Raw genomic sequence first — 23,464 nt, 5'->3', positions numbered from 1 at the left:
AATGAGTTTAAAAGCTTTTGTGCGTCATTCAATTGTAAACACTAAAACGCTATGTAAACAGCAATTTACAGAAAGAAAAATTAAATGTAAATCCTAAAACTCCAAGTCTCCAAACCAACAAGTATAAAAAATAAATTGTGGAAAAGCAAGAATCCACTGGTAAGTACAAAATTCATGAAGTAGTTAACATTCAGGAGTTACATTTGGTAAAAAACAACCCTGAACAAAACAGAAGAAGGAATGTTTGTTGATCTAACACTCAGTAGTTTCATTGCTAGAAGGCAGTAGATGAGCTGTAATCAGTGGCATATGAACGGAGGCCTACACGGACACGGAGGAACACCTGAGAATGGGAGAAAGAAATTAAAGGAGAGAGTATTAGGTTTATTTAATCAAATCTGACCTTTTTGTTGTGTGGCCTGAGCAAAACACAAAAACAAAATTGTCTCATTGTTCTGTCACTCTTAATTTCATTCTTACTGGTCAAAACTATGTGTGGGACTGTAGAAATGTCTTTAGAAGAGTCCTTTTATCTCCTCCGTCACAGGATCAAGGTCAATGTCATAGAAACAGGGTCGCGTAGGCAAGCCTGGCATGGTGCTCATCTGAAAGAAATGTATAATTCAGTGTATAAGGAAAAAAGAAACTAAATAAAAGTAAATAAAAAGTTTATAAATAAAAAATGTAAATAAAAGTTTAGTTTAAATAAAATATCTCAGAACAAAGTAAAAGAGTCGGTGTGAACTAAAGGTTTGTTGAATGATGTTAAGGCACTTAGAGGACTATAACTGATACATAGTTTGTTTTCATTACAAGTGATTAAATTAGTCAATGTCCTTTAGATTCATTTAACTTCAAGATCATAAAGTTATTCTTAAAAAAGAGCTGGTTTCAAACATCTATTCTAGGCAAATCTTGTTATTTCCAAACGACTTCTCTGGCATATAAATCTCAATTATAAACATAACCTAATGATGGAAACACTAAAACCAGATTTATCACCTAATGAATGCAGTTTTTGTTTTTTAAAGAGACAATTGTGGTCTTTAGTGGCTCCCAATTTTGCCATCATCTTGAAACTGTTGTGTCTACTACAATTGTGATAAAACGATACGTAATGTAATGTTTTAGAATCAGATCAGTGTATACAAGTAATTAATATTTACTCAGTTTAAAAAACGTATGCAGATTTAGGATTAAATGATTAAAAGTAAAATATAAAGGTCATCATTTTATTTCCCTTACAACAAAATCTATAGCCAGTGGCCAAACCAATTGATTACATAAAAGAAAAATGAACAACCTTAAAAATACCACAAATTAAAATCAAGTGACTGGCACACATGTGAGACTCAGGAAAAATAAATGAATTATCTTAATTAAATTATCATTACAAAAAGAGGCCGAGACAGAAAAAGAGAGAAAACAGCACATCATTTATCCAGCAATTTTACCTTGCCCAGAGAATGAAAACTAGCCCATCATTTTCATAGAGGTCTTAGATATATTTTCATAGAGGTTCTAGATATAAAGATCCAAAGAAGCCATGAATGTTATCAATCTGAAATACTTCAGCTCATATTTCTCAGGACTGATTAACCTTTGTTTTCATGATCTAAGAATAAAGAAAGACATCATCCATCCCAACCCTCCATCTTTCTTAGAACAAATCCTCATCACAGCAAGCAGAGCTTTAAATATTTTAAAGAAAGATTCCTCTCATGCATGACAACCCAGGAGCTGTTTAATAACTTATCAGAATAAATTAACTTGAAGAAAAAGAACGTGAACCAGTTGACTCATTTGAGCTAAACCTTAATACTTTTAAATTCATTACTTTTTAATTCATCTTTTTTTTATATATCTAAAAGTAAAACAAGCTGGCAAACAAAAGGTAAAGTCAGCATGACATCACAATGGGTAAATCTCCACAGACTGGATTAATCAACTCTGAATTCCACATGACCCAAAGATTTAAAATCCAAATTATTCAAATGTAGGACAAACTCAGCAACAGTACAAACCTCTTACCAATAAACAGCACTTTCTTCCAATTTGCTTAAGTACCCTTATGGCACAGGGTGGAAATTACTTTTGGAGTTTCATTGCAAAATGCCAAACTATTGTCAAAAGTGCAAGAGGCTAAACCCAGATTGGTCAGATTGAAGCTTTGACCCTTTCCTATATCTGAAATGGACTTTACTTTGTTTTTGCAGATGATAATGTATTCAGAATTTTTATGTCAAATTCAAAGAATTCAGAAGATGATGAAAACAATACAGGGGGAATCAATGCATCTATGGTGCTTGACACCTATAAAGACTAAACCAAATGCAACACTGTTTCAGCAAATTCCCTTAAAAGGCCATCCGCCTGCCTGTGTGGTGTTGAGATGTCTTCGGTGCCAAAAAACATACAAGGAATTCAGCTATTGATCAGGATTAAAATCTGCACTTCAGCTGTTTGTTTTTTTTACTTTAGGAATTCACTTCGTGCCATCATATGAGCATTGCCACGCAAATAAACTGAAAATCTAGTTGCTATTCTAAATTAAGCCCAAAAATTCCCACAATTATCTCCATACACAATACTCCATTATGTAGTCACTGTTCAAGAACAAATGGCAACTTAATTCATTTGAACAATTGGTTCAGATGGGCCATGTTTTCCTTCCCGCAGACCATTGTGTCTGTTTATACTTTCTACCGAACATGCTCTTTGCACCAGTCTTCTGTTGACACGTGTTCATGTCAGTGTGGTGGTCAGGTTGCCAAAACACCATAAGCCTTCCAGCAGTATCATCAGGAATTCATTGTGAGGCTTACAGCGGACACGGATTTGGGCAATAAATTTCCAGAGCTGAATGGAAGCTAAGATCCGCTGAGTCCCATTGTTCTCTGGCTGACCCCTCCCTCACATATCTGGTGCATGACATCAGTTACTTCCTCCTGTAACCCCCCATGCCTGCTTTGTCCCTCAGGGCCTAGCATTGCAAGTAACAGGCAGAATAACACACACCTGTCTTGTAGCCGGAGCCACATAGTAATATACAGAAATGATTGGAAAAGATATGACTTGCCTGTATAATGATTACATGGCATTTAAAATGAAGGGTGACTATGACTGAAAGACAGGAAACGTGTTTATAAAATAGAGCAATCTTTTTAGTAGCTGTAAATATGGAATAGAAATACTCAATTATTTTAAATGTAAAATTATCTCACAAATCACTATTTCTGTTTACAAGATTACTGTTTTTACTGTACTTTTGTTCAAATAAATGCTAGAGGCTTATTTAAAAAAATACTTTTGGTACTTCCGCCTATGTTACGTGTGATCTTTCTAGTGCAATACAAGTAAATTTTTATTAGTTTAAGAAAATGAACGATTATTTCACTAGATAAGACCCTCATTCCTCAGCTGGAGAGCCCTTTGAAGCTGCACTGAACCTGTAATTCGAACCTTCAACCCGTTGGCCATCACTGAAGTCCACTATATGGAGAAACATCCTGGAATGTTTTCCTCCAAAACCCTTGATTTCTTTGCGACTGAAGACAGATAAACATGAACATCTTGGATCAAATGGGGGTGAGTATATTATCAGAAATTAAATTTAATTCTGGAAGTGAACAAAAATTTAAGCACTGATTCTGACATCTGAATGTATTGCAATCAAACAAGCAAAATAACTAAATAAGGACTCCTTTGAGGAAAGAAATAAAGAAAAACAGAACTGCGACAGAGATGAAGAGATTGCAATGAAGTTCAAAGCATTGGCAGTAAATTCTTAGATGGGTTGAATGTGAGAGGGTCATGTGCGCTGGCCGTGTGTCCCGCAGCAGGCCCATGGAGATGAAAGGGGACAGACTGGACTGGCTGTGTCACAGTCACCCATCTCCCAGCATGCCACACAACAGACACCTCACCCCGACCCTGACCCCACTCTGCAGCCAGGACCTCACTCTCAACCCGGAAATACGTTTCCTTCCCTAAGCCTCACCCAGCCAACAAAACACACAACGACAAAAAGATTCAAAAATGCTGGCTCGATCAAACAGGGGCACTATAATGTAAAAGTCCAGATGGTCATGATGCTCAAATAAAGCAATATGTTGATAGCACAACACAATACGATCAAATCAAAATGATCACATTTAACCAGTCAAACAGATTTTACATTTTGACATTCATTTCCAAACATGTTTATAAATATATTTTTTTAATTTCTAGCTTTAAAATGCACTAACAAAATTGCAGAATAATGAATCTTGCTGGAAGTCTGACTGGAATTTAGGAAGAAAGTAGAGAAAACATTGAGAAAAATCCAGGGACGGAGTATCTTAATGAAAACCACAAATATTCGTGCACACACAGAAAAGCCTGGGTCATCCACAAGTTGACCTCATCACATGCTCTAAGGGCTGTTTCACAGAGCTTCATCAAACCGTCTCACAGGTTTCATCGTGAATCCAAACTGAGAGTCCAATAGACTCCTCATTAAATGAAAACTGCCTTGACCAAACATTGTCAGGAAGTCAGACAAAGAGATATATGTGCCTTAGGTCAGGCAATATTGGCTTTTAGAGAGCAAAAACATAAAGGTAGAGGACTTTGGCATGAGCGCTGTTTTTAAAAGCCCTAACAAGGTCATAGGATCATAGGTTCAATCGTAATCCTGTATCCTATTAGTAACTCAAACATTCACTTACCAGCAAAGAAAGTAATGAAAGAAAGTAAGGTGAAGAGGTAGTGGATGGCATCAAATAAGTGAAAGCTATCAGATATATCTGGAAGGAAAGGGTAGATATGTAGAAAGGAAAAGAATGGAAATAGATGAGCTTCCATCAGATTTCAAGATTAATCACTTACAGTTCCAACTAAAGGGTAGATAAAGCCTGCCCCGATGCTGGCACGGATGTCTCTGATCGGCAGGATAAAACCTGTGGGAACACCTTTTTTCTCAGGCATATGAGAGAGAGACAGGTGGGTCTTGGCCATGCAGATGGGAAGAGCACCAAACCCTGTGAGAGATCCACAGACAGTTAATATCCACAAGAGACATTATCATCGTTGGCTCTGGGCTCTTGACATCTATTAGCCAACATGTTGTGAGATGTACTGCTTCACTGAATGTAATTCAAACCCATTAGGCCAAGATTATCTAACTATTTAATATCTTCGAACACACAGCTCATTTAACATTTGTACGTCAAAAGATGGTGAAACTTCAAAATGGTGAACAAACAGAAGCTTTCAAATCTTTGACATTGTAAATGTCACTAGACTTGGCAGATTTCTATGAATCTGATCTGTTCAAATCGCCAGTTTCAATCAATTAATTAAAAATTATGTTCTTGTATATGAAGTATATAAAGATAAATACTGTATTTTTTTAAACAATGTATTGTTATATTGGTGCATATAAATTAAAAGATAAATATTAAATATTACAATATTTATATAGCTTTTAAGATAATATAAATTATAGATTAAAGGGGGGGTGAAATGCTATTTCATGCATACTGAGTTTTTTACACTGTTAAAGAGTTGGATTCCCATGCTAAACATGGACAAAGTTTCAAAAATTAAGTTGTACGTTTGAAGGAGTATTTCTGTTCCAAGAATACTCCTTCCGGTTTGTCACAAGTTTCAGAAAGTTTTTTTCGAGTATGGCTCTGTGTGACGTTAGATGGAGCGGAATTTCCTTATATGGGTCCTAAGGGCACTTCTCCCGGAAGAGCGCGCGCTCCCGTATAGCAGAGCAGAGAGAGGCTGTGCACAGACAATCACTGATCAGAGCGAGAGCGTCGCGAAATGTCACAAAAGGAGTGTGTTTTTGGTTGCCAGGGCAAGACAACCCTGCACAGATTACCAAAAGAGAAACAGCATTAAGGGACCAGTGGATGGAGTTTATTTTTGCAGAGCATCAACGGAGTTGTGTAAGTGTTTGTGTTTGTTCCCCTGCATTTCGAAGATGCTTGTTTTACAAACAAAGCCCAGTTTGACGACGGATTTGCACATCGTTTATTTCTTAAGGATAATGCAATCCCAACGAAAAAGGGTCACGATCGTGTGTTGGAACCGCAGGCGGTGAGTAAAACTGCTTCAAATATCTCTGTGTTGTTAACTTAGCTGTCGGCGTGTAAGCACATCAAGTAAACAACATGTGATGTTGTCATCAAACTGCACTTTCCACATGTAACGTTACAGCTTAAAAAAAAAAAAAAAAAGACGACATAAAGTGGAACTTAGTCATTTTCCAAAACCGCTAAGCAAATATATACAGTTTCAGTACATACCACATAGAGACGCTGTTGTTGCTGCTGCTCTTGTTAAATTTCAGCCTCTGGATCATAAATATACGCTGAATCTGACTGTTAGCAATGGTTTGTTTTGGTTGGTTTTGTCCTCACGTAATGTCAAAGCTTCCAAACGCTATCAAAGCAAAAGCTTACTGGCGCTCGTGATTCTTTAGCTCCGCCCACACGTCACGCCTACAGACGCTCATGTTTTTCCGGAAAAATCGGTACAGACTAACTTTCTCTTATGAATATAATAAAACTAAAGACTTTTTGGAGTTATGAAGGATGCAGTACTACTCTATAGGTACTCAAGATTAACAGGATATTGAGTGAAAACGAGCATTTCAACCCCCTTTAATAAGTTAAGATTAAATAAAAAAAGCCCAAATATCACAGTGATGTGAGTGTAAATGTCCAGCCTTCTCACCTGTTGATTGTAGTAGTCTATCTTAGCTTGAGCCTCAGGTGAAAGCTCAATGTCATCAGCACCATAAACCTTCTTTGCAATAGTCCGAATTTTCTCGACAATAGAATCCTGTAAAAAAAAACCACATGGCTTATTTAACAGAAAGATGCATGGAAAATGAACAAAAATCATTTAACATTCAAGTAACTGAATTTTCAGCTCTGAAACGTAGCTTCCGTCTATCTGGTGGTCATAAATTCCCCCCAGTGAGTTCTTTGTGTAGAAGGTTTGGTATAGCAAGTGTCCAGACCTCTAATAGGATAATAGAGAACAGGCGAAGCCAAGAGCAGAGATTACTACGCCTTTCATAGCATCACTTAATCAAAGTCACAACCTCACTAAGGTTAACTCAAACCAGCTGATGGCCCTATATCCCTCCACCTCAACCTGACATATACACAATGAGAGCAACACTTAGCTCATTGTACAAAATACGATCATGTTTAAACCATCCATCAGGGTCAATTTGCTCTCAGTGAGGATTTGTGTTTTACCTAAGATCAGTGTTTACTTTGTCAGGGTTTGTAGTATTAATAATTGTGTCTGGCCTTACCTGCAGATTGTACAGGAATTGGAAATGGTTCTTGTGAGATGCTACTTTCTTCACAGCCTGTGCCAGCTCCACAGAGCCCCGCCCACCTCTGGACCAATGATGACACTGCACAGCAGCTGAGGCCCCAGAAGCCTCTGCGATGCGACCCCCCTGGTCGATCTCTGCTTGAGTGTCAGTCCTTCACAGAAAGAGAAGCAAATCCAAATATTACAGGGCAAACAGCAACATTTTGGCTAAACATGGTCATTAATCAAAAATGGGGGGGGGGGGGGGGGGCTTCCAGACATGCAATAAGCTCAGTTTGGACACCATCTGTTGCTGCTTTTGATCAGACGCTCTCTTTAAAGGAATAGTTCACCCTTAATTGAAACTACTGGGGTGAACTATCCCTTTAACTCTTGATATTCTGGTTTACATCAACCATGACTTTTTAAAAGGGGTCATATGATGCTGCTGATTCTACGAAGGACTCCGCTTTGTCCAGTCGATCCTCAGTGCAAAGTTGATGTATTTCCTCAGCGACCAGCACGGCTCAGCTCCAGGCATGACGAAGCAGATATTGTCCTCTTTTGGAAGTCCAAACAAAGTAATTTCGCACTCACAGTGAAACACACAGCGGATATGACATGGTGGTGGCGGCAACAATAATACTACAATGAGAATAAAAGATACGCATTCTTTCTTTGCATGAACATCTGGGCAGCATTATGCAAATCTTCCCACATAGTGATGAAGACATGTGGGGGCATGTTAGAATGAGCCATTTTAGGAGGGTGTGGATAAGTCTTAACTTTTATAAAGAATATCTCTTTGGATTTGAGACTTTTGTCTTTACAACTTTACAGATCTTCTTCATGAACCAAGAGCTTGTAACATTCCAAAGAGAAAGGAAAATGTGAAATCGCATCATATGACCCCTTTAAAATGGTTTGCTGAGGCATCATTTTCAAATATTCTTTTCATGTTTTTGCGAAAAAATTAATGTAACAGAATGGGTTTTTCAGATAGACCTATTCTTACTTGAAGACATTTAGAGCAACAACCACAGGGACTCCAAAGAGATGAGCGATCTGAATCTGCTTCCTCAGGTTACTGCAGCCATCAGCAACCAGCTGCAAATTCTGACCAAAAAAAGAAAAAGAAGAAGAAAAGGAGCCTCTACATTTCAAGTTTAAATCTAATTAGGATTTAATTTGAAAGATTTTAAATAAGAACATTTGGATAAAATTATCTAGACAAAAAATTAAATAAAATCATAATTAAGCATCTAAATCTAATAAAAACTTGGTTCTGAATGATAAATCACATTCTTCATTAGAAAGATGAGTCGGTTTGTCTTAGAGAACATCATCCCATCAGCTGAGCTTTCCAGAGGAAACTTCCTGCTCTTTTTTCCAACTAAATAGTCGCTCGTGGAGCAGAACCAGTCCCAGAGAATAGCGATCCAAAGCTCAGGAGACATGCTTTGGTGCTTTCTGTTTCTCATTACAGAACCGCACAATTAGCTTAAGCACTTGAGTTATTTTCTCAGCTGGGGTTGCTTTAGAGAGACTGATGAAAAGCAGGTACGGTAATTCTTAGACTACAACTCCCATTACGCCTCTGTGTCTCTAGCTTCAACAACACAGTTTGTATTTACCCTGTTAATTGAGTAACACAAACCACATTAGGGAGGAAGAAGGAAGCTGGAGGGGCTGGAGATGATGTTTTCTGGGCCTCTGCCTGAACTAGGTGGGGCAGACACTCATTCATTTACTCCCCTACCTCCTACCAACCCTCTTTATTCTCATCCTGCCTTTGGGGAGCAACATCGCCACTTATTGTTGGAGTAGGATAGTACATAGATAGCTCTTACTAAAATTAAATCATTAAAAAATTAGCTCTAAAAATATGGTCATTTGCCATAAGATTGGGAAATAAACATTGCTTACCTCATCAATATATTCTTTAGGCAGTGGTACACCAGCTGTAACCTTTCAAAAATATATTAAATATGAAAAGTAGTAAATATATGGCTATGTATTTTTTTAAAGCAGTCAGGCAATCATGTGAGTCAGTCGGGGATGTGTGAATACATACTTACATTTGGTCCACCTCCATGCATCTTCAGAGACCGTACAGTGGCTACAAGCACCACAACATCAGGCTTCAGCCCAGATGTTCGACACTTTATGTTGAAGAACTTCTCCATGCCAATGTCTGCACCAAAGCCAGCCTCCGTCACTGAGCAGGGAAAATTGTTGACAGCTTTTGCAAATAAAGTTGATATATAAACTGCTCTATTGTGCAAGTAAACAAACATTCTGTATCAATACCTTATTATTATTGCACAGAGCCGGATAAGAGCACACCGCACAAATCACTCATACAGTAATCTAATTGTCCATTTTTTAACTCTAATCGAGTTATTGCCATTCATTCATGATTAGGATATAATTATGATCATTTAAGACTGAGCATGTAAGCCTCCCATATGTGTCACGGTCATCTTGAATGAGTGATCAGTGGAACCTTACACTGAAGAAGTGCTGCCAGCGGTGTACAAAACACGATCATCACAAACTGTTCTTTTAAGAGGTTTTCAACTATTTTCCACTAGATTTTCCTTTCACCTGCGAGTTTTATTTGTTTTGTGTATGTGAGACATTTACTATTTGTGTTTAAACTAATCAGTATTAATGTGTGTATGTGCCAGTGAACGGTAAGCATGTGTGGAGTATTTCCACGTATCCCTTTTTCCCAGAACCCTGCAAGCTTCCTGTGCTACTTCCCAGGCTTTTGGAGCAGGAGGGAATGGGAAGGGTAATGTTGTTATTTCCACCAGAGAGGTCTGGCATATTTTCTGAGGCTCTGCACGTTTAAGTGAGTGTGTGTTTGTGTGTGTGGCGGTCTGGCATTCAGTTTTGAACGGAGGTTATCTCCTGAAGCGAAGTCTTTTGTTCAGTTACACATGCATCAGGTGACCCTGGAGCACAAAACCAGTCATAAGGGTAAATGTTTTGAAATTTAGATTTATGCGTCATCTGAAAGCTGAACAAATTAGCTTCCCATTGATGTATGGTTTGTTAGGATAGGACAATATTTGGTTGAGACAACTATTTAAAAATCTGGAATCTGCACATTTTTTTTTTAATTATTGAGAAAATTGCCTTTAAAACTGTTCAAATGAAATTCTTTGCAATGCACATTACTAATCAAAAATTATGTTTTGATATTTATGATAGGAAATTTACAAAATATCTTCATGGAACATGATCATTGCTTAATATCCTAATGATTTTTGGCACAAAAGAAAAAACAAAGTTAATTTTGACCCACAAAATGTATTGTTGGCTATTGCTACAAATATACCTGTGCTCCTTATGACTGGTTTTGTGAGGAAATGCAGAAAATAAGGCAGGCAGGAAGGAATGTTTAGGGAAGGAAGGAAGGTGGCCCGAACAGACAGGTAGAAAGAAAGGAAGGTCTGCAAAGGAAGGAATATTTAAGAAGGAAGAAAGGAAAGGAGAAAGTAAAGTAATAAGAAAGGAATGCCTAGAAAGTAATTTGGTTGTAATTTTTAGGAAAAAAAATAAATTAATATTTAGGAAGGAAAGGAAGCAAACAAGGTAGGTTTAGAAAACAAGAAAGGGTGAAAAGGAGGTACAAAATGCTAAATTGAATGGCCTTTTTCCTACTGTATAACACTGACAACCATATAATGCTCATTTAATCATTTTATTTTGTGTATAGGGTCACAGAAGAAACAAATATGAAAACATAACCTGTGTTTTTGTGTGTGAAATGGGACAAAAACCATGGAATATGCTGGAGGCAGTGCTCATGACCTTGAGATGACTAGATGCTGTAATAAACTAAACCACCGTTTATGAGACTCGCTCTAAACGAGTGTACACCACCAGGCCTTGTGTCACCCACACACCAGTCAGGCACAGATTCACAAAGACAACGTGAGGCAAGGAGAATGTAACTGCCCTTCAGGAACCTTCAGAGAATTCAGTTTTCTGACCATCTGTGAGTCTGGGGCATGGGCGCAGTGATTTTGGTTTGAGTAGACTAAAGGTTAATAACATGTTGCTCTGGTATTCCTGAGTACTGTGGTAGTTTTCCTGTGAAGCACTTCTGTTGTGTATAATCAGCTGATAGGCAGCGTCCTCCCTCTCACCCGCAGCAAAAACACTACATACCACGCATACCTTGGCATCAGGTAACGCATACACATGTCCCCCTCCTTCAATGATATTTTGCAAAAGTCAACAACTCCCAGCATTCCTGCTGTTTGTTGAGGCTGATGCTCCAAGTCTAATATGGACTTCTTTGAATTCAAACACAGGACAGAGCTGCTTGTCTTTCGCAATTCAGTAAATCCAAAATTTTTTTTTCTGTCCTCCACAGGGACCTCTAGTAAAGTTTCTAGGGCTGTCCAATACGAGAGGGAAAGTAAAAAATTTAATCGATATTCCTCAAAAAGATGTAATAAGATATAATAATGATTACTAGTAAAACATTAAAACAAAGTCTCTTTAAGACAAATTATGTCACTCGGCGGCCATCTTTGAAATGCCTCTCAGGCATCCAAGTGCAGCTACTATCTCTTTGAATTGGGATTACTTTTTTTTTTAAATCGCTAAAGAAATATAACAATAACTGTGTCATAAATGTTGTTACTTTTGCTCTAATAGCATTATAAAAAGCTTATTTCTCAGGCTAGATTAGACAGTGCGCATGTGCAGTCCTAAGAGCACATCTCAGAGCGCTGACTGTTTCTTTAGCAACCGGGACGCTTCTAACAGTTGCTGTAGTGATGCAATGACTTCACCGATTAGCGATTGGCTCTTTCATTCAGAAGGCGGGGCTTCCTGCGATTGAGCTGCCATATTGAGCGTTGCATTTTTCCACATTCAAAACTATACGTGTGACATGTCTTGGGTATTCTATAGTCTTTGATTAAAATTAGAAACATTACTGTTTTAATATTTCACTGTAAAAAAAAAATTACATGCTGCTGAAAAATTAAAATATTTCTTAATTTCTTCGCTTTCAAATGTTAAAAAATCTAAGGGAAAAAATTTACGATTGACGATAGTATTGTGTATTGACGATAGTCAGAGATAAGCAGATTTCTCTGTCGAAAATCAAGACGATATTAGGCTCATTCTCCTATTAATGTATTAGATTATAATAACTTATTATTTTTATTTTTATTAGGCGGCCTATTATAATTCGGGTATCAAACTGCCCAGCTATTTCACTTCAGCACTCACTCACACACACACACAACGTGCGCCTGCAAAAGAGGATTAGAGCTTGTCGCTGAAGAAGTTGTAGCGCTTTGACTCTGATAACTCTTTAAATCCATGAAATGAAAGAGATAGAAAACGAGGAGTTGGTGTCCCACATGGCTGGTAGCTACACAACATCGCGCTCTTCTCAAACATGAGAGATTAACTCTTTCTTGGTGTTACAAATAAAGTAAAGACAAAATAATTACAAGCCGGCAGAGCGAACTTATCATCCATAGTGGTTTTCACGTAGTCCTTTTCTTAAAGACTGATCACTAAACTTATAACACACACTATGTGGTGATGACGTATATGTGAGAACAGCTATGGATTATAAATTCGCTCTACCGCCTTGTTATTATTTTCATTATTATTTTATTATTTGACACCGCACTATAATGTGATGCATGCAAAATACATAGTTTTGGCCGCTACAAAGTCTCCATCCACGAACAAACATACATCATCTGCAGATATAACAAATTTCATTGCACTTTAACAATTAATCTGAACGGCCTATACATGTTCAATATTTTAAATGAGCCCTCACTAACTAAGAATGCATCTATTCTTGTTTCTATGGCGGTGTGTCGGTCTTGTCATGAGGTGCACGGTCCGGAGCGCTGTATGACTGAAGCATCAGTTCAATTCAACTTTACTTCAAATATATGAACTTACCTGTTTTAAATACTTTATATTTAACGTGTTCGTTTAGGCCCAATAATAGTGTTAAACTGCTGGACTTTAAATGAAATCTACTATTGATTTTCACAATTGACTGATTTAGCAGAACATTTAGATTGATAACTTCCGTGCTCAGATGCGGCAAATTTGTCACAGGACACGCAATATGACCGTTGCGTCAGACTATATATGAACTAGCTGTTTTAAATACAGTATTTTTATGTCAGTATGTTTGAAAGTATATATTTTTTTATCATTGGTGATTCCATAGGCTCTCTCTTGCACACCTGTGCGGTTTAAAACACCAAATAGTTATTCTATGACAAGAACAACGAGTCTCTGTCTTGCTCCACACATGCACGGTAATATCGTGTATCGTCGATCTCACGGGCTGACGATATGACGATTTTAAAAATGACCATATCGCCCAACACTACTGTCATTGTTGTCAACAGACAGTTTATAAACATTGCTCCGAACCGAGCTGCTGAGATGCTGAAAACAGTGTGAATAAAAACACAATCTACAATATGCAGCACATATATTCAATTAAATCACAGCCTTTGCAATTTGATAATCGCACTAAAAACACATATTGTGATTTCAATAATATTTCGATTAATCATGCAGCTATTTCAGAAGAATTTACTATTTACACACTGGCCGAAACTCAGGCATAACAAAAAGTATCTGAAATTCTAGAAGCTGTAACTCAACACAGCTTGGCTTGGTTTGGTAGGCAGTGTTTTCATTGGGCTCACACACTTCAGCTTGTCCTTAAATGAGGGGGTGAAGCTTACACTGCTCTTAGTGTGGACCACAGGGCCTCCGCCATTCCCAGCATTCTTTTAGTGTCTGGGGCATGTCACTGGGCAGGGGAGGGATAGAGAATAAAAAGAATAGAGAGGAGCAAAGGAATGAGAGCAAAATGGAGAGAGGAAGTGATAAAGTGACGGAGAGATGGCAAGATAGTGAGTGTATGTGTGTGTGTGTGTATGTGTGTGTGTGTTTTGCAAGCACGTATGTTCAGGTGTGCTGACCCTGAGAGGATTAGTTGTTATTTCCTTCAATTTGAAAGTCGTCATAACTAGGGAAAAATGGTTAATTAACATGCTAAATGGTCACATTTTATATAACCAAAGATATAAATGGTTAAGTTAAACCAGTCCCCCACCCCCAAGAGTTTAGCATAACAGCAATACATTCCACTAGCCAAGTAGCCACTTAGACATACCACTTAGTATAGCACTGATTAGCCTTTAAGTCTAGAAAATACCCTAATGCAAGTTGCTACTTGCGAGTCCAAATTTTGTGATAAGTTTTTTATTTTTTTTGTTTATATATATATATATATATATATATATATATATATATATATATATATATATATATATATATATATATATATATAAATTACTTTTATCCAGTAAGAATGCATTAAAAAATAATAATAAAACAACTAACTTTAAATGTTTCACCAGATGTTGTGCACCAGATCAATATATTACAATGATATTATATAGGCTTATATTAGATCATGTGACACTAAAGACATGGCTGATGAAAATTCAGCTTTCATCACAATAAAGTACATTTAAAATAACTTAACTGAATATATTTCAAAATTGTAATATTACATATTATTACAGCAGTTGTGATCAAATATCATATATATATATATAACTTTTCAATAACAAACAAAACAAAGAGAACTTTTTAACAGTAATGTTTTACATGTTTTACATTAAATTTTCAATACCATATAGAAAATAATGTAATTCTATTTAATTGAATGTTTATTTTAATGTTAATTATTAGAAAAACAGGACTGCATTGCTTAAAATAAAGTTTATAGGTTTATATACAGAGAATCTAAAATTTAAAAGTCTATTTTTCTAGAACAAGACATGTTGGATGTGTTTTAAACAGACATTACAAATGGTTACCTTTTGGGTACCAAGCATAAAACAATTGTGTTGGTTGGATCAAATTTTGCATGATGCCATTTCTTTGCATGCAGGAGTCTGGTTTGAACCAGAGAACAACTCTGCTGTTTTTGTTCTAACTTACCCCCAACATAGCCTTTAACTCTGGTCAATGAATGTATGACTATAAAAAGCAGATTCAGTTTCTGTGCATGTTTGTTTATTTGCATACTGTATGTGTGTGCACTCACCAACAAAGCCCTCTTCTCCAACTAGTTTAAGAGCCAACTTGTCTGCCAAGACAGAGGAGTTTCCATGGGCGATGTTAGCAAAAGGTCCAGCATGCACAAACACTGGAGTGCCATGACATGACAAAGACATGAACAACATCAATGCAAACCATTCATGTCACACCTGCATCCCAAAATATCATATCATCAGCCGTGTCTCAAGATTCCCTGAAAATAACTGTACAGTTTTTAAATTACAGTGGGGAAAATATTTATTTCATCCCCTGCTGATTTTGTAAGTTCGCCCACTTACAAAGAAATTAAGGGTCTGTAACTTTTACGGTAGGTTTATTTTAACAGATAATTAACAGATTAACCCCGAAAAAACACACATATGTGAGTTGTTCTCTGACTCCTGCATGCAAAGAACTGGCATCATGCAAAATTTGATCCAACCAACACAACTGGTTAGAAATTGATTTTCATTTCAGTGAGTGAAATAAGTATTTGATCACCTACAAACCAGCTAGAATTCTGGCTCCCACAGACTGGTTATGAGAAGCAGAAGTGACTCCTAATGTCAGCTGGTTAGGTATATAAGGATGATCATGAGAAATGTGAGCGATCAGCCCTGAACTACACAAGAGGAGCTTGTTAATCATCTTAAGACAGTGGGGACCACAGTCACCAAGCAGACCTTTGGTAACACACTACACTGCAATTGAAATCCTGCAGCACACACAAGGTCCCCCTGCTTAAGGCGGCACATGTTCTACAGGCCCATTTAAAGTTTACCAAAGAACATCAAAATGATTCAGAGAAGGCTTGGGAGAAAGTGCTGTGTTCAGTTTAGACCAAAATTGAGCTCTTTGGCATTAACTCAGCTCGCCGTGTTTGAAGGGAGAGAAATGCTGACTATGATCCCAAGAACATCATCCCTACAGTCAAGCATGGAGGTGGAAACATTAAGCTTTGGGCTTTTTTTCTGCTAAGGAGTACAGAATAACTTCACTCCATTGAGAGGCAAATGGATGGGGTGATGTAAAATCTTGGATGAGAACCTCCTTCGCTCAGCCAGACGCTGAAGATGGGTCATGGATGGGTCTTCCAACATGACAATGACCTTATACCTCCAAGGCAATAAAGTAGGGGCTCAAGAAGAAGCACATTAAGGTCATGGAGGTGCCTAGCCAGTCTCCAGACCTCAATCCTATAAAAAATCTGTGGAGGGAGCTGAAACTTCAAGTTACCAAACGACAGGCAAGAAACCTTAAGGATTTTGAGAGGATCTTTAAAGAGGAATGGATCAAAAACCCTCCTGAGATGTGTGCAATCCTGGTGACCAACTACAAAAAATGTCTTAACTCTGTGCTTGAAACAGATGTTTCTTCAGAACTAGTACTAAGTAATAATAGGGCCTTTCGCACCGATTTAGTTCCAGAAACAAATGTACAGTTCTTGTACTATGCGAAAGGCCCTATTATATATATAATAATAGGGCCTTTCACACCACTGCACACTTTTCATAGTACCTAAACCTATTGTGGAACTACCCACTTCTGGGCGTTTTCGCACCACTGGAATTAGGTGCGATTTTAGTACCAGACTGCCTGTTTCGAGAACCAAATTAGATCCTACTCCAGAGCAGGGTCTAACCAGCACAACTGGTACTAACCGTGACGTAAGCAGACATTGATTAGCCAGACGATTTAGAAAACGCCTTCACCCGCCATCATTTAAAACAAACACAGTGTAAACATAGTGTCAAATTATTTTGCAAGTATGATGCACAGCGATAGATGGATGCCAGTTGTCGTTGGAGATTCTTAGACCTTCTTTCCGTTCTTTCAATTGCTTTATGTATTAATCGACATTCCATGTGCATTGCTGTGAAACCCGTGAAACACAACAAAAGAACACAGCCCCGATCACAGTGTCCTCTATCCTCCTGTTGTTAACGTTGTTGAACGCCACTCACAAATGACATAACTGTCAATTTCCTAGTCATTTCCTAGTACACACGGTCGGTGCAAATGCAACCCTTTAAATGTTACTGGGAAATAGTTCGCGCAAAATCGTCCCAGTACTTTAATACTGTACATTTAGTTATGAAACTAAAGCGGTGCGAAAGGCCCTAATAAGTACTAGTATTAAAGGGTTAGTTCACCCAAAATTGAAAATTATGTCATTAATGACTCATATCGTTCCAAACCCGTAAGACATCTTCGGAACACAGTTTAAGATATTTTAACACCGATATTTATGATTTAGTCCGAGAACTTTCTGTCCCTCCATTGAAAATGTCTGTACGTTATACTGTCCAGAAAGGTAATAAAAACATCATCAAAGTAGTCCATGTGACATCAGAGGGTCAGTTAGAATTTGTTGAAGCATCGAAAATACATTTTGGTCCAAAAATAACAAGGACGACGACTTTATTTAGCATTGTCTTCTCTTCTGGGTCTGTTGTGAGAGAGTTCAATACAAAGCAGTTTGTGATATCCGTTTCGCGAACAAATCATTCCATTTAACTGGTTCTTCTTGAACCAGTTCACCAAATCGAACTGAATCGTTTGAAATGGTTTGCGTCTCCAATAAGCATTAATCCACAAATTACTTAAGCTGTTAACTTTTTTAACGTGGCTGACACTCCCTCTGAGTTAAAATAAACCAATATCCTGGAGTAATTAATTTACTCAAACAGTACACTGACTGAACTGCTGTGAAGAGAGAACTGAAGATGAACACCGAGCCGAGCCAGATAACAAACGAAAAATTGACTCGTTCTCGAGTCAAGAACCGGATGCATCGGTTTTTGGATAAATATCTTAAACTGTGTTTCAAAGATGAAAGGAGGTCTTATGGGTTTGGGTGAACTAACCCTTTAAGTACTAATTCATGTTTTGCTTGGGGATCAAATACTTATTTCACTCACTAAAATGCAAATCAATTTCTAACCTTTAAACAATGTGTTTTTTTCTGGATTTTTTTCTGGCTGATATTCTGTCTCTATACGTTAAAATAAACCAACAATAAAAAATAACAGACCCTTCATTTCTTTGTAAGCAGACAAACTTACAAAATCAGCAGGGGATCAAATAAATATTTTCCCCACTGTAAGAGCTGGTGATGTATGATTTAAGTGGTCAATCTTGTGTAAAACATATGTGGTTGAAATTGTATTTGTTAGAACCATTTATATTCAGCAACAATACAATTTCTATAAGTCTGTTTCATCATCAAGAGCCAGAAAGCTTTTAAAGCTCTGTGAAAACGGCTGACCCTGAGGTCCTTTTTTAACTTCCCAAACACTGAATAGTGACACTGGCAGCTGAAGGGACAGGAAGGAGAGAGTGCAGGAAGATGGAAAAGGGAATACATACAAAACAAAGAATGGAGTGATAGTGAAGTCATTTATGTTCAGGAAAAGGATGCAAAACCTGTTAAAAAAAAATTTGCTCTCCATCAAATGGAATGAGACCACCTTTCTTTGTTTACCTAACTTTCATCCCAGCATCCTTCATTCACTGCATCTGCAGGTGCTGATATATACTAAACATTACAAAATATTCTACACTAACACACCCTACCTTTAAGACTCAAAAGCCCAAAATTTAGTCAAATGAGGTGAGTGAACTAAGTTCATTTTGAGATTATGCTACCTTTTTGGACACAAGCCAGCCAGAGGTTTATCGAGTGCTTCATTCAATCAAATCGAGGATTGTTGGATTGTTTTTTTTTTTTTTTTTGTGATAATCTACATTTTCTGATATCGCTAAGTTTTTCGGACAAAACAGCAATGTGTTGTGTTCTCCATTTATTTGATGTGATGAAATTTTATAAACATTAACTGTACATTGATGTAGACGATGTGTAGCTCATTATAAGCTTAATACATTTACCAGGTTTAAAAACAACCAAATCAATCCATACTGAAATCTGGAAAAGATTTCAACAAATACATTTTTTCCTGCACTAAATTTGCTTAAAAAGTGGACACATCTGGCAGCCTATCAACAAGTCAATATGAAAGCACGAGTGATGGTCTTTATGTTTGACTATGAATGGAAACTGAGTGCATGTTTTCCAGTGAAATGTCCTCTGGAAATATTTTGAAGAAATAAAAAACTATAATATCAAAAAAAAAAAAAAATGGAATAGGAAAGATTGGAGCACTTTGCCCTGTGAGTGTGGAAAAGAGATTTGACATGCCAATGCCAGGAAAGTTAAAAACAGGAAAAACCAAGTACGCACAGTGGATGGGAACAGGGTTATTTTGCTTATTCAGTAGGCAAAATGATAATCATATTTTGATGCTTGTACTGATTATCTAGTTATTAACTCTACATGACTTTCATTTTTTAAAGGGGGGGTGAAATGCTCGTTTTCACTCAATATCCTGTTAATCTTGAGTACCTATAGAGTAGTACTGCATCCTTCATAACTCCAAAAAGTCTTTAGTTTTATTATATTCATAAGAGAAAGATAGTTTGTACCGTTTTTTCCCGGAAAAACCTGAGCGACTGGAGGCGTGACGTGTGGGCGGAGCTAAAGAATCACGAGCGCCAGTAGGTTTTTGCGTTGAGAGCGCCTGTGACATTACCGTGAGGAAAAAAACATCATCCAAAAGAAACCATGGCTAAAAGTCAGATTCAGCCGTTTATTTATGATCCAGAATCAGATCCAGAGGCTGAAATTGAACAAGAGCAGCAGCAGCAACGACTACAGCAGGACGTCTCTAAGTAGTATGTATTGAAACTGTATATATTTGCTTAGCGGTTTTGGAAAATTACTAAGTTCCACTTTATGTCGTCTTTTTTTTTTTTTTTTTTTTTTTTATGGTGTACATGTGGAAAGTGCAGTTTGATGACAACATCGCATGTTGTTTACTTGATGTGCTTACGCGCCGATAACTAAGTTAACAACACAGAGATATTTGAAGCAGTTTTACTCACCGCCTGCGGTTCCAACACACGATCGTGACCCTTTTTCGTTGGGACTGCATTATCCTTAAGAAATAAACGATATGCAAATCCGGCGTCAAACTGGGCCTTGTTTGTAAAACAAGCATCTTCGAAATGCAGGGAACAAACAAAAACACTTGCACAACTCCGTTGATGCTCTGTAAAAATGAACTCCATCCACTCCATCCACTTAATGCTGTTTTTTTTGGTAATCTTGCCCTGGCAACCAAAAACACACTTCTTTTGTGACATTTTGGTCTCTCGCTCTGATCAGTGAATGTCTCTGCTCTGCTATACGGGAGCGCACATATCAATTTTTCGATTTCGATTGATTTATACATCTATTTGAAAATCTGGAATCAGATGGTGCAAAAAAATTTAATTACGCCTTTGAAAAATTATGTTTTTATATATTTACGGAAGGAAACATTAAAATTATGAATACTAAAGACTAACTCTACCAATCAAAAAAACACACTCTAGGAATATTTGGGAAGTCCTTGAATGTTTAAGGACGGTTGTTACATTTAGACAACTTCTAAGGACAATTTTGTCCCTGAAGTGCAGCTAACGTCATCCACATACTGTACTGGAGACACATTTTCTCCTAACAATCTCGACAAATCTCATATCTTTAGTCTATATCAAACAGGCTTAGAGCCATCTGTGAACATATGCACGTCCTCTTGTTCAGTCATTCACACACATCCTCTCTCTCACACACACTCGCATACATCCCAATCCCAACAGGGACATTATAGCACCATGCAAACAGAATATTCCCACAACCCTTTGTTGCATGGTTCGTTCTGATACGATTCCTCCTCACAAGCGAAACAGGAAACCAGACAGGAAAGTTTTCACAAAGCAATTCTGTGGCCCTCTCTACAAACTTGTTCCAACTTTTGTGCATCTCACATGCAAAAACATCCGCCTGTACACACCAAACATCAATCACTAGTCATTAGCATGTTTTAAAGTCATAAAGATGAAAGGCATTCCAACAATCAGGCTTTTCACCGCTGTCTATTTCTCATTTCCAGTTTTCTCGTGGCGTTCAGGGTGTGATAGTGAAAGACAGAGACACACTCCCACTGAGCCAAAACCAAAACCAGATGTGCATGTGTTACTGTACGAGTGTGTGTTTTCTGTGTCATGCCTCGAATATCCTATCACTTCACCAACGCTGAGAGTATCAAGTTTGGGAGTTTCCATCAAGATAGGACAGTTATGTGCGCGTGTGTGGGAGACAGAGTAAGAAAAATAGCGCACAAGCGAGCGATTGTAAAAGATACTGAGAGTTTGGGGTGCAGAAAAAGGGAAAAGGTCTCACCTCCAGTGTCTGCATCAGTGTGGGTTTGATGGCATCTTTCATGAGGACTGCCAAAGCCCCAGTTACACCCTAAGAAAACCAAAGAAAATATTGTTCATAGCAACTGTCAAATGTTTCTGTGACATATTTTCATATTGCTTACAGTGTAAGTTTAATACGAATACACATTATTTACATTTCACTTAGATTTAAATATTGCATAGGTTTAGAATTACAGAAATGTAAACTACATATTCACATTCATTTTTATATTTATTTTGTGAACACTTAATTGCCAGTCAGTTCAAACTGCTGTTTTTGGAACCTAGACAACGTGAACATATCTAAATATAATTTGAAAATATTTAGTAATAATTGTTTATATACACACTAGTGCTGTCAAATGATTAATCAAGATAAATCGCATTCAGGTTAACAGTTTTTGTTTACATAGTGTGTGTGTGTACTGTGTACATTTATTATGTATATATAAATACACACACATCCATGTATAGATTTATTTTAAAATAATTGAAGATTGTAAATGTAAAATATTTATATATAATATCAGTTATATGAATATAATAATATACCCATGTGGAAATATATGAGTAAAATATGGAAATGTTTTCTAAATATATACTGTATGTAAACGAAAACTTATTTTGGATGCGATTAATCATTTGACAGTACTAATAAGCAGTGTAAATTTATAGATAAGATTTGTAAAAAATCTTTAGATGTTTTCTTAAACTCACTAAGACTGCATTTATTTGATCAAAAATATAGTAAAACAGTAATAGTCAAATATTACCATTTTAAATTATTGATTTCTATTATAACATAATATAATTAATCCCTTTAAAGTCAAAGCTGAATTTTCAGCAGCGATTCAGCAGTTTCTTTTTTAATTATGTATTTGTTTTAGGATTCATTGATTAATAGATATTTCAAAGGAACAATTTACTTAAAAATAAATGTTACTGTGACTTTTGCTCAATTTACATGTAGTTCAAGGGTAGTGAAAACTGTCATTAATTACTCACCTTCATGTCCAAACCTGCAAGACCATAATTCACCTTTGTAATACAAATTAAGATATTTTTGATGAAATCCGAGAGCTTTCTGACCCTGCATAGATAGCAATGCAACTGACACACTCAAAGAAACGTAGGACATTGATAAAATAGGCCATTTGACCTTTTAAGGAATCAAGGTCCTTAAAACATTTAAGAAATTAAGTTTTAAGGACATTTAAGGAATAAATGAAGGTCTCACGGGTTTGAAATTACATGAGAGTAATTAATGACAGTATTTATTCCTTTAACGGTGCTCTCTCTCTCTCTCTATCTCTCTCTCTCTCTCTCTCACACACACACACACACACACACACACACACACACACACACAAACCAAGTCATCTGCAGTGATCGGCTGGCCGTTTCTGCTGCTGCCCACAACCATACATCCAAGCCTGGTCCGCATATCAGCCAGTCCATCTGTCAGAGCAAGGATAGCCATGATCTCACTGGCCACCGCAATATCAAACTGGGTCTGTAAAAACAAGAGAGGAAGAGCACATCCTGACCAGCACGCAAACATATCACAGTGATGATTTAAGTGAGTTCCATCAAAACGAGTCGTCACGATATAGTTGGTGGAGAGATTTGTCAGAAACACAGACACGCAACATCTGCCAAGTCTGGTTCTTTATCACACACAGTAAACTGCTCCCACATGTGTCTA

The 23,464-nt window shown here is 37.2% G+C and overlaps 1 protein-coding gene across 1 annotated transcript; it reads right to left on the bottom strand.

Annotated features, from left to right (window-relative positions):
* Positions 1-390: 390 nt before the first annotated feature.
* LOC113120946 (monofunctional C1-tetrahydrofolate synthase, mitochondrial-like) lies at positions 391-23,423 on the bottom strand. Its single transcript, XM_026291103.1, has 11 exons — positions 23,132-23,423; positions 21,740-21,808; positions 15,464-15,575; positions 9,405-9,544; positions 9,253-9,294; positions 8,342-8,442; positions 7,322-7,499; positions 6,730-6,837; position 5,859; positions 4,870-5,021; positions 391-605 (listed from the first exon to the last, which is right to left on the bottom strand). The coding sequence occupies exons 1-11, from the start codon at positions 23,318-23,320 to the stop codon at positions 516-518; spliced, it is 1,182 nt and encodes a 393-aa protein (XP_026146888.1). The 5' UTR covers positions 23,321-23,423; the 3' UTR covers positions 391-515.
* Positions 23,424-23,464: the final 41 nt, after the last annotated feature.

Source organism: Carassius auratus, chromosome 20 (assembly GCF_003368295.1).
Source record: "Carassius auratus strain Wakin chromosome 20, ASM336829v1, whole genome shotgun sequence".
Lineage (NCBI taxonomy): Eukaryota > Metazoa > Chordata > Actinopteri > Cypriniformes > Cyprinidae > Carassius > Carassius auratus.
The sequence above is the reverse complement of the archived record's forward strand: the minus strand, read 5'-3'. Positions and strand labels throughout refer to the sequence as shown.